We start from the raw sequence: 12,597 nt of genomic DNA on the forward strand, positions 1-12,597 counted from the left end.
TAGAACGGGGATCCACAAACTACAGCTTGTAGGCTACATGGGCCTGGTGCCTATTTTGGAAATCAAGTTTTATTGGAACACAGCCACACCCATTTGTTTACATACTACCTATGACTGCTTTCCAGCTACAACTGCAAAGCTGAGTGGCTGTAATAGAGACTCTGTGGCCCATACAGCTTAAAACATATACTGTTTGGCCTTTCCATTAAAAAGGTTGCTGACCCCTGTCTTCAAACATGGTCAATTTTTGTAACTTTTTCATATGAATTGAAAAATATGTATATTGTCTCTTGAGTAAAAGTCCCTTATAGCCTTGTTAGAATAAGCTTGTTAAGTTGTGATATACTGATCCTTATATCCTTCCTCATTGAGAGAGATATGTATAAACCTCCCATCATAACTAAATTTGTCTATTTCCTACATTTTAGTCAGGGTTAGCCTTATATATTTTGAAGCTGTATTGTTAGTGCATAAAGAATGTATAAAGGTCCATAACTTTTATATTGTCCTGGTATATTTTTCCTTCATAAAATATGAAGTAGCCCTCTTTGTCCCATTTATTTATGCATATATTTATACATGCCTTGAATTCTTTCTTTGTAAAGCATGTTACTATTCCTGTTTGGATTAGGTTCAACTACATATATTAGGAAAAAATAATAAATAAAATTAGTTTAAAGAAGAAAGATTTTTTCTTGGGTAGAAGAAGTCTGGAGATAGGTATTCAAGGGCTCTGCGATACTATCAGGGACCCAGGCTCCTATCTTCTGCTTCACCATCTCGGTGTATGGTTTCCATCCTAAGGTCCCCTCATGGTCCACGAGACTTCTGGAGCTCCAGCCAGCACATCTCCATTGAGGGCCAGAAGGAAGAGGAAAGGTAGGAGGGCAAAAATGGGCTGGTCCCAGCTCTGCCAATTTCTAATAAGTGACCTTCCCAGAAAGCCCCAGAAAACAATTCAATTTTCATCTCATTGGCAGAATTTAGTCAAGTGGCCACACCTAAGCTTCCAGGGAGGCCTGTCAGATAGCTCTGTCTGCTAAAAATTGGCATTGTTACCAAGGACATTTGGATTAGGACAGCTAGCAACTTCTGCCACTCCCTGTTTGTTGCATGTTGTAGTTCTTGTTAATATCATTTTCCTGTTATAACTTTCTCCATCCCTTTATTCTCAACCTTCCTCAGTTATTTTGTTTCAGGTATGTCTCTTTTAAATAGAATATAGCAAGATCTTGAGTTACTTGGTTTTAAACAATCAGAACATCTGTCTATTAATAGGTGAGTGTAATGCATTCATTTTATTATCATTGCTGGTATATGTGGCAGTATTCCTGCCATTATTTTTTTCTGCTTTCTTTGTGCCATACTTTCTGTTTAATTCTTTTTACCTCTCCTTCCATTTGTTACTCTGATTGAGTTTTCCATTACCTGTTTTTTCAATTTCAGACATTGTCCTTACTGTTTTGATTCTTTTAGATAATACTCTTAATGTTTTACAACATTGTTTTGAAATAATTTCAGATTTACAGAAAAGTTGCAAGAATAGTACAAAGGATTCCTGTGTACCCTTCACCCAGATCCCCCAAATGTCAGAATTTTATCATATTTCTGAATAATTTTTCCTGAACCATTTGAGGATAAGTTACACAAATGATGTCCCTTCAGTGGATATTTCCTAAAGAACAAGGACATTCTCTTACATGCCAATAATAAAATAATATCAGGAAATTAAAATTCGTATAATACTGTATCTGATCCATAGATGGTATTCTAATTTCATCAGTTTTCCTAATAACATCCCTTACCGTATGAAAAAACAAAACAAAAAAACCCTTATCCTGGTCCAGGATGCAGACCAGGTTCACACATTGCACATAATTGTCATGACTTTTTAGTCTCCTTTGATTGGAAACAGTTCCTGTGTCTTTTGTGACCTTAATATTTTTGAAGACTGCAGGCCAGTTATTTTGGAAAAATGTCCCTCGTTTTGGATTTGTTTATGTTTTATCATAATTATATGGAGATTATATACTTTGGCAATAACACCACAAAAGTGATGTTGTGTTCTTCTCAGTGATTTGTTTTAGGAGGCACATGATATCAATTTGTCCCTTCATATGTGATTGCAACTTTGACCATGCCCTTAAGGAAGTGTCTATGAGGTTTTCCACTATAAATTTTTCCCTTTGAAATTAGTAAGTATCTTCTGGGGAGTTTTAGCATTCATCAATGATCCTTTCCTAATTATTTATTATTAAGATGGTTATCAAAGGCAATGGTCTAATTCCATCATTCCATCTACATTTACTAGTTAGCATTCTATTCCAGGGAAGGGCTTTTCCTTCTTCCCATTTGTTTATTTTTTCATTCATTTATTTATATTAGTGTGGACACCTGGATTCTTATTTTGCCCATATGTTCTAACCCATTATTGTCATTAGCTACTTTGAGACACATAGTAGGCACACACAGTGGAAGCCCCTCCCATGTTCTATTGACATGTTCCCATCATTTTTTGAGTACTACCTGATTTTCTGGCACAAGAATATGTTTCAGCTTCATCTCCTCCTTTCCTGCATTCAGCCCTGGATTCAGCATTTCTTCAAGGATCCCTGGTTCCCTTACTTTTTTAAACAGTTCTATTGAGGTATAATTGACATACAATAAACTACATGTTTAAAGTATACAATTTGATAAGTTTTGACAAATACACACCTATGTACACCATCACCACAATCAAGATAATGAACATATCCTTCACCCCTCAAGTTTTCTTTGTGCCCCTTTGTAATTCCTCCCCCTTGCCACTTCATATCCCTTCCTTAACCCCAGGAAACCCTGACCTGCTGTCAATATAGATTACTCTGCATTTTCTAGAAATATATATGTATATATACACACATATATATATATATAGAATATGTACTCTTTGTTACCATTCAAACAACAGAATTATTTTGAGATTCATCCAAATTATAGCATGTATCATTATTTTTATTACAGAGTAGTATTAAATGATATAATTATTATCACAATTTTTTTATCCATTCACCTGTTGATAGACATTTGAGTTACTTGCAGTTTTTGTCTACTACAAATAAAGCTGCTTTGAACATTTGTGTACAAGTCTTTGTATTGGATATATGCTCTCTCTTCCCTTGGAGAAATACCTAGGAGCAGACTGGCTGAATCATATGGTAGGTGTATATTTAAATTTTAAGAAATTACCAGGGGCTGTTTTCCAAAACAGCCTGCTGGGATTTTTTATTGGGATTATATTGACTCTATTGATCATTTTGGGGAGAATTGACATCTTAAAAATACTGAGTCTTCCAGTCCATGAACATGGTATATCTCTCCATTTATTTAGGTCTTTAATTCTCTCAACAATTTTTTGTAGTTTTCAGTATACGGGTCTTGCATATCTTTTGTCAGACTTATCCCTACACATTTCATATGTTTATCCTACTGTTCTATTGTTTTAATTTCATTTTCCTACTGTTCATTGCTGCTATATAAAAATACATTTGATTTTTATATATTGAGTTTGTATCCTACAACTTTGATAGATTCACTTGTTAATTTTAGTAGCTTTTTGAAGAGTCCATTGGATTACCTACATAGGTCATCATCTGTAAATAGAGGCAGTTTTACTTCTTTCTTTCCAATCTGGATGCTTATGTTTATTTTTGTCACCTTACCACATTCATTGGAACCTCTAATAAGCTGTTGAATACAGTTTAATGACAGTGAGAGCAGTCACGGTAGGCTTGTTCTTGATCTTTGGAGATATCATTCAATTTTTCACCATTAAGTATGATGTTACCTGAAGGTTTTTCATAGGTTCTCTCATCAGTTTGAGGAAGTTTCCTTCTATTCCTAGTTTGCTGAGAGTTTTCTATTTCATCAATCATAGATGTTGTATTTTATCAAATGCTTATTCTATAAAAATCTCTTTAGCTGATCATATAGTTTTTTTTTCTTTTTCAGTCTGTTAATATTGATGAATTACACTGATTTTTTGATTGCTAAACCAACCTTGCATTCCTGGAATAAACCCCATGAATAATGATGAATTATCCATTTTATGTATTGCTGGATTTGATTTGCTAAAAATTTATTAAGAATTTTTGCATCTGTATACACAAGGGATATTAGTTTGTGGTTTTCAATTTTGGAAAGTCTTTCTATGGCTTTGGTGTCAGAGAAATGCAGGCTTCGGAAAATGAGTTAGATAGTATAGCCTTCTTTTCAATTTAATGGGAGAGTTTGGGTAGAATTGATATTCTTTCTTCCTTAAGTATTTGGTAGAATTCACCATTCAAGCTTTCTGGGCCTGGAGGCTTCTTTGTGGGAACCTTTTTATTTATTTAATAGATATAGGGCTATTCATGTTATCTATTTCTTCTTGAGTGAGCTTTGGTAATTTGTGTCTTTTAAGGTACTTATTCATTTTATCTAAGTAGTTGAATATACTGGCATAAAGTTGTTCATAATATTTTATCCTTTATTATATGTAAAATCTATAGTAATGTCATCTCTGACTCCTATGTTGGTAATTTGCATCTTCTTTCTCATTTCTATATTGGTAATTTGTGTCTCTTCTGATAAGTCTGGCTAGAGGTGTAACAGTTTTACTGCATATCTCAAAGAATCATCTTTGGTTTCACTCATTTTCTCTCTTTTTCCATTTATGTCAACTCTGATCTGTGTTATTTCCTTCCTTTTGCTTACTTTGAACTTCCTTCAGTCTTCTTTTTCTAGTTTTTTAAAAGGTGGATGGAAGCTGAGATCCATTATTTGAGGCCTATCTTTTCATATAAATGTTGAGCGCTATAAATTTCCTTCTCTACGTACTGTTTTAGTTGTATCCCACAAATTTTGGTATGCTTTCATTTTTATTAAGTTCAAAATACTTTCTGATTTTTCTTTTGACTTCTTCATTGATCCACAAGTATTTAAAAGTATGTTATTTAGTTTCTAAATACTTGGGGTTTTCATGATATTTTTCTGTTATTGATGTTTAATTTAATTCCATTGTGGTCAGAAAAAATACTTTTTGTGACTTGAATCCTACTAAAATTATTTAAAACGTTTTGTTTAATTATATTTTGTTTATTTAATTTTTATATAAATTTCTTTACTTATTTTTGGCCACACTGGGTCTTCCTTGCTGCACACAGGCTTTCTCTAGTTGCAGTGAGTGGGGGCTACTCTTTGTTGCGGTGCGTGGGCTTCTCATTGCGGTGGCCTCTGTTGTTGCAGAGCATGGGCTCTAGGCATGCGGGCTTCAGTAGTTGTGGCACGTGGGCTCAGTAGTTGCAGCTCACGGGCTCTAGAGCACAGGCTCAGTAGTTGTGGCACCTGGGCTTAGTTGCTCTGCAGCATGTGGGGTCTTCCCGGACCAGGGCTCGAACCCGTGTCCCCTGCATTGGCAGGCGGGTTCTTAACCACTGTGCCACCAGGGAAGTCCTAATTTTTAAAATTGAAGTATAATTGACCTACAATACTATGTTAGTTCCAGGTGCACAACACAGTGATTCAATAATTCTATACCTTACAAAACAATCACCACGGTAAGTCAAATTACCATCTGTCACCATACAAAGTTATTATAATATTATTGATTGTGTTCCCCATGCCATACATTGAGAATGTTTTATGACCCAGAATGTGGTCTATATAGGTAACTTTTCTGTGTACACCTGAAAAGGATATGTATTTTGCTGTTGGGTAGAGTATGCTTAGAAATATCAATTAGGTTAAGTTTTTTTTAAGTTAATCAAAATCTCTTTATTGTTTCTCATTTAGAGATATAAAGGGCAAAACCAATAAAAATAAAGACATTTACTCAACTTAACAGCTGGTATGCAGTCTGAGATTGTATAGCACTAATTACTCAGAAGGCTGCCTAAGATAGTAATTGCCCTTTTCTCTTCAATACTGATTTTTTTCCCTTCCAATTCATCCCTTAAATATTTCCAGTACAGATTTTTCCCTCCCCAGCTCATTCTTTAAATATAATTTACTCTGTGGTAACAAGAAGACTTAGCAGACTGGAATACACATTTTGTGAAAAATAAAGGAAGAGAAAAGCTTTGCCCTTAAGACATTTTTGTTGTTGTTGTTAAAATACAACACATACACAGGTGACAGAATGCCAGCAAATATACAGGTGCAAATGTGAACATTGTGCTCATTTCTTAGGCACAAGGAAAAAGAAAAGAGTGGAAATTTTATTTTAAACCAAGCTAGAATGTTTCTTTTTTTAATCTCATGCTTTATATTTTTGTTTGTTTTTACTAATAATTTTTCTATAAGAATGAGTTTTTAAAACTTCATGTATACAACAAACCTAGGTACAACAATACCTATGTAGTATTCTTGCCAGACCTGGGTGTAATAATAAAATATTCAAATCCAAAATGTGGCACATTCTACAAGATGACTGGCCTGAACCTTGAAAAAAATCAATGACTAGGAATAAGGAGACTCATATAAATCAAGATGTTTTATAATGTAGTTCAAGTCTTTACTTTTACTGGCATTTGTGTGCACTGTTCTATCAGTTTTTGAAGGAAGGGTATTGACATCTCTATAATTGTAGATTTGTCTATTTTCCTCATGATTCTATCAGTTTTTTATTTATAGCTTCTGAAGCTCTGTTATTGTGTGCCTACATGTTTAGGACTGTTATGTATTTTTTATGGTTTTTTTTTTTTTTTTTTTTTGCGGTACGCGGGCCTCTCACTGTCGTGGCCTCTCCCGTTGCGGAGCACAGGCTCCAGACACGCAGGCTCAGCGGCCATGGCTCACGGGCCCAGCCGCTCCGTGGCATGTGGGATCTTCCCAGACCAGGGCACAAACCCTGGTGTCCCCTGCATCGGCAGGCGGACTCTCAACCACTGCGCCACCAGGGAAGCCCTATGTATTTTTTATGAATTAACCTTTTTATCATTAGGAAATTATCTTCATCTCTGTTAATATTCTTCTCTCTGAAATTAACTTTGATATTAGTATAACCACACTTACTCTCTTTTGAGTTTTGTTAGCATGTTGTATCTTTTAACTTATTTGTGTCTTTAAATGTAAAGTGTGATTTTTGTAGTTAGCATATAGTTGGGTCTAGGAATTATCCAATCTGACAATCTCTGCCATTTAATTGACATATTTGGATCCTTTACATTTAATGTGATTATTAATGAGGTTAGGTTTAAAATCTACCATCTTGCTTCTATTGTCTATTCGTTTTCTATATTTGTCTCATCTAATTTCTGTTCACTTTTTCCTCTTTCTTATGCCTTCTTTTGGATTGAGTGATTTTTATGATTTAATTTTACCTCCTTTGTAGGTTTATTAGTGATAATCTTTTGTTATATTACTTTAGTAGGGTTTCTCAACATTGTCACTATTGACATCATAGGCCAGACAACTGTAGTAGCAAGGAGAAGTCCTGTGCATTGTAGGATATTAAGCAGCATCTGTGGCCTCCACCCACTAGATGCCAGTAGCGCTTCCTTAGTTGTGACAGTCAAAAATGTCTCCAGACAGTGCCAAATGTTCCCTGAAGGGTGTAATCACAGCTGGTTGAAAAGCACTGGTGTGTGTGTGTGTGTGTGTATATATATATATGTATTTTTTTACTTATCACAGTTTGCCTTGAAGTAATATTATACTAGTTCACATGCAGTATTAAGAACCTTGCACCACAGTACTTCCATTTCTCTCCTCCTGGTTTTTGTGCTAATACTGTCATACATTTTACTTGTATGTATGCTATAAACCCATAGTATGTTGTTATTAGTTTTACTTTAAATAGTTGATTATCTTTCCAAGCAACTTAAATTAAGGAAAAAATGTCTGTATTTACCGTTTCCAGTGCTCTTCATTTCTTTGTTTCCATCTGGCATCATTTTCTTTCTTCTTGAAGAATGTCATTTAATATTTCTGATAATGCAAGTCTTCTGGCAATATATTCTTTCAACTTTTATATGTCTGAAAAACGTCTTTACTTCAACTCCAGTTTTAAAACATGTTTTCGATGGGTAAAGAACTGTAGGTTGACTTTTTTTTTCTTTCAGAACTATAAAGATTTCTCCACTGTCCAACAAGAAAGTGACTATCATCTTTACCTTTTTCCTGTCTACTTAATTTGTCTTCTTTTCCTGATTTCTTTTTTTAATTGGGGTATAGTTGTTTTACAATGTTGTGTTAGTTTCTACTGTACAATGGAGTTCCCTGTGCTATACAGCAGATTCTCATCTATTTTATACATATTAGTGTATATATGTTAATCCCAATCTCCCAATTCATCCCACACCCCCCTTTCCCCCTTTGGTGTCCATACTTTTGTTTTCTATATCTGTGTCTCTGTTTCTGCCTTGGAAACCGGTTCATCAGTACTATTTTTCTAGATTCCACAAATATTCATTAATATACAATATTTGTTCTCTCTTTCTGATTTCACTCTGTATGACAGTCTCCAGGTCCATCCACGTCCCTACAAGTGACCCAATTTCTTTCCTTTTTATGGCTGAGTAATATTCCATTGTATATATGTACCACCACATCTTCTTTATCCATTCGTCTGTGGATGGACATTTAGGTTGCTTCCATGACCTGGCTATTGTAAACAGTGCTGCAATGAACATTGGGGTGCATGTGTCTTTTTGAATTATGGTTTTCTCTGGGTATATACCCAGTAGTGGGATTGCTGGGTTGTAGGGTAGTTCTATTTTTAGTTTTTTAAGGAAGCTCCATACTGTTCTCCATAGTGGCTGTATCAATTTACATTCCCACCAACAGTGCAAGAAGGTTCCCTTTTCTCCACACCCTCTCCAGCATTTATTGTTTGTAGATTTTTTGATGATGCCCATTCTAACTGGTGTGAGGTGATACCTCATTGTAGTTTTGATTTGCATTTCTTTAATAATTCCTGATTTCTTTTAAGATTCTCTTTATCACTGGTTTAAAACTATTTGATTATAGTGTACCATGGTGTAATTGTTTTCATGTGTCCTGTGCTTGGGTTTCATTGAGCTTCTTAGACCTGTGGATTTACATTTTTCATCAAATTTAGGAAAATTTCATCAAAAATTTAGAAAAATTTAGAAAAATCTAAGCCATTATTTCTACAACATGTTTTCTGTTCTACTCCTCTTCTTTGGATAGTCCAATTACACATATATTTGGCTACTTGATATTGTCTCATGGTTCGTTGCTTTTAATCATTTTTTTGATAGAAAATAAATCTGTGATTTATTTTGTAGAGTCTCAACTGCTATGTCTTCAAGTTCACTGATCTTTTTTCTGTAATGTTTAATTTTCTGTTAACCCTATCCAGTGTACTTTTTATCTCATGTTTTGTAATTTTCATTTCCAGAAGTCTGACTTGGGTCTTTATTTCTTTCTGTCTCTACTTAACATGTTAATCTTTGCTCTAGCTTCTTGAAAATATAGAATAGTTATAATATCTGTTTTAATGTATGTGTCTGCTAATTACTGTTGCTAGATATGCATCATTTCTGGGTCAATTTCATTTGATTTTCTCTCCTCATTATGGGTTGGATTTTTCTGCTGCTTTGCGTGCCTGGCAACTTTTGATTGAATGCAGACATTTTGAATTTTACCTTATTGGGTGTTAGATATATTTATATTCCTAAAAATATTCTTGAGCTTTGCTTTGAGATACTGTTAATAGAAATAGTTTGATCCTTTTGGGTCTTGCTTTTAAGCTTTATTAGGCAAAAACAATGCAGTCTTTAACGTAAGGTTCATTTTCTCTAGTCCTGAGGCTAGACCCTTTTTAGTACTCTGTTGTCTTCTGAATTATGAGATTTCCCATTAAGGCTTTTGGGGACAGGCAGTATTACTGGCCCTGGATATACTTTGAGGATAGTTCCCTTTAATCCTTCTGGGTTATTGTTCCCCTGGCCTTATGTAGTTTCCTCACATATGTGCCCTGATCACTACTCAACTGAACACTTGAAGGTGACCCTCTAAAGATCTCTGGAATTCTCTGCTGCTTTCTCCTCCACAGTCCTTTTCCCTGCAAATTCAAGCCTCCTTGGCTCTCCCAGAGCCTCAGCTCTCTCTTCTCAACTCAAGGAGACTTTCAAGCTCTAGATGGGCTTCCCCTTCCTTTGCTGCAGCCTGGAAACTTTCTTCATGTAGTAAGCTGAGACTCATCTTGCTTCTCATCTCCCAGGTTTCACTGTCCTTCACTGCCTGTTTTCCAAGGTCTTGTGAGTCATTGTTTCACTTTTTTATTCTTCTTTTTACACTTTTTTAGTTGTTTCGAGAAGGGGGTAAGTCTGGTCCCCATCCCTCCATCTTAGCCTGTACTGTGGTTCTTTTAAGTTAACAATGCTATTTAGAAACCAAGGTCTGGGTGCTAGGTATACTCATTACTCTTAGAGTGTCATTGCTTCTAGACTCTCTCAGTAGATAGAGCTAGGAAGAAGTATGTATGTGTGCATATTCATGTACACACACACACACACACACACACACACACCCCATGAGTTCAAACCAATAACTCCAATCCTTTCCCACATCTTAGGGTTCATTCTAGTATTCTCCCTTCCCATACTTACAACTCTCTTCTCTGACCTAGAGAAACTGTTCCATAATATGTTAACTTATTGCTCAATCCTAGAATATATGGAAAGTAGTTTCAGAATTGCTAACCTATACAAACTGCTGTGGACTCGATGTCTGTGGCCCCCCACCTACCCCAAAATTCATATGTTGTATAGAAGCCCTAATCCCTAATGGGATGGTATTTGGAGGTGGAGCATTTGGAAGATAATTAGATCATGAGGGTGGAGCCCTCGTGAATGGGATTACTGCCCTTTTAAGAAGAGACACAAGAGAGGATCACTCTCTCCACCATGTGTGGACACAGCAAGAAGGTATCTGCAAACCAGAAGGAGTGCCTTTACCAAAAACCAAATCAGCTGGCACCTTGATCTTGCACTTCCTAGCCTCCAGGACTATGAGAAATAAGATCCTGTTGTTGAAGCCACCCAGTCTCTGGTATTTTTGTTGTAGCAGCCTGAACTGAGTACTAACCTACTAACTGAAGATCGAAATTTGTTTGAAGTTCTTTATGTCTTCTTCCCGAGAGTACATACTCAGATGTGTTCAAAAGTTACTTGAGTTTTGTCTTTTTGCCCTCCACCGCTTCCCTGTGGTTATTATTATTCTTTTGAAAGAGAGGGCTTTTTCCTGGTTATTTTCCATTTTAGAATTTTTTTAACCCATACATTTTTTCCCCTTTGGGGTATGTGAAATATCAACATGGTTCTAAAAGTCAAAAGTCAGAACTATATAGTTTAGAGTTTATTTTGTGTATCATGAGATGTGGATCTGATTTTATGTCTTTCTAAATGGCTACCCACCTGTCCCAAAACCACTTACTAAAAAGCTATTCTTTACCCCAGTTATTTTAGATGCTTCCTTTTACACATTCAATAATTCCCTATTTGTTTAGATCAATTTCTAGACTTTCTATTCTGTCTGGCTGTCTATTTGTGTACCGGCACATAATTATTGTATGTTTTACTGTCTGCTACAGCCAGTCCTCATTAAGTTTTCGTTCTCTGTGTTTCCCTATTCTTACATGTTTAGTTTTCCATGTGAACTTTACTGTCAACTTGGCTAGCTCCAGCAAAAACTTTTTGGTATTGTTATTGTGATTGTGTTAAATTTATAAATTAATTTATAATTAATCTTTATGATGTTTGCATCATCCCTTTTAAGAACACTGGATGTCTTTCCATTTGCTGTAGTCTACTTTTGTGTCTTTCAAGAAAGTGCTAAGTTTTTCTCATATAGATTTTGTGCATGTTTTGTTTAGGTTTATTCCTATTTTACCTTCCTTTTTTAAAATTCAAAATCACTTCATTTCTTAAAATTCTGTACAAATGGGAAGAGAATAATGTGATTGGTCCTTTAACATCATATTCACAATGAGAGAATTTTATAAATTTGAATAAAAATTATCTTGCAGAAAGCAGAGCAAGCTCATTATCAAATCATTTATATAACTAATACAATGTTTGAATCAACTGAATGTTTACAATAGCCATCTTTTTATGACATAATTTCTCTAAAACCTATCTCACAATTTTGAAAGAATAAGCCATATAAATGAGTGTCACAGGAAAGTAAACAAACTAGCTTGTTAGAGCTAGCAGAGTTCTCACCTTCTCCCCCTTGAAAGTCTGTGACTTAGGGAGTAATGGAACTACAAGTCTCTTTGATGTTTCACATGTAGCCAGAAAGCACTTTGCTAATCAGAAGCTTTCTTTTACTGTTAGAAAACTCATGTACCTGACCTTATTTTTTCTTTCCAAAGAATGGCTAATAAGCTTTACTTCTGCAACTCTAGGGAATATTTTGTCACCAAAAGTTAGGGAAGGTTTGACCTGAGTAGATTGGAAGATGTGGAGGAAGAAACGTGAGTTAGACCATTCATTCTCAAACTTGGCTGAATATTGGAAACACTTAAGCAGTTTAAAAACTATACCTAGCCAATCTGAAAAGGCTATCTAGTGTATGATTCCAACAAAATGACATGCTGTAAAAGGAAAG

At 35.2% G+C, this 12,597-nt stretch overlaps 1 protein-coding gene across 5 annotated transcripts in view; it reads left to right on the forward strand.

Moving 5' to 3' along the window:
- BRCC3 (BRCA1/BRCA2-containing complex subunit 3) overlaps positions 1-12,597 on the forward strand; it is a 76,586-nt gene that overhangs the window by 48,973 nt on the left and 15,016 nt on the right. For 3 of the 5 annotated variants that reach the window (XM_082864072.1, XM_082864073.1, XM_082864074.1), the window contains one exon: positions 805-879. The exons of the other annotated variants lie outside the window; for them this stretch is intronic. In XM_082864072.1, coding sequence (XP_082720198.1) covers positions 805-879 — 75 coding nt within the window. The remainder of the gene's footprint in view (positions 1-804; positions 880-12,597) is intronic. 5 annotated transcript variants of the gene reach the window in all.

Source organism: Leucopleurus acutus (assembly GCF_964270905.1).
Source record: "Leucopleurus acutus genome assembly, chromosome: X".
Lineage (NCBI taxonomy): Eukaryota > Metazoa > Chordata > Mammalia > Artiodactyla > Delphinidae > Leucopleurus > Leucopleurus acutus.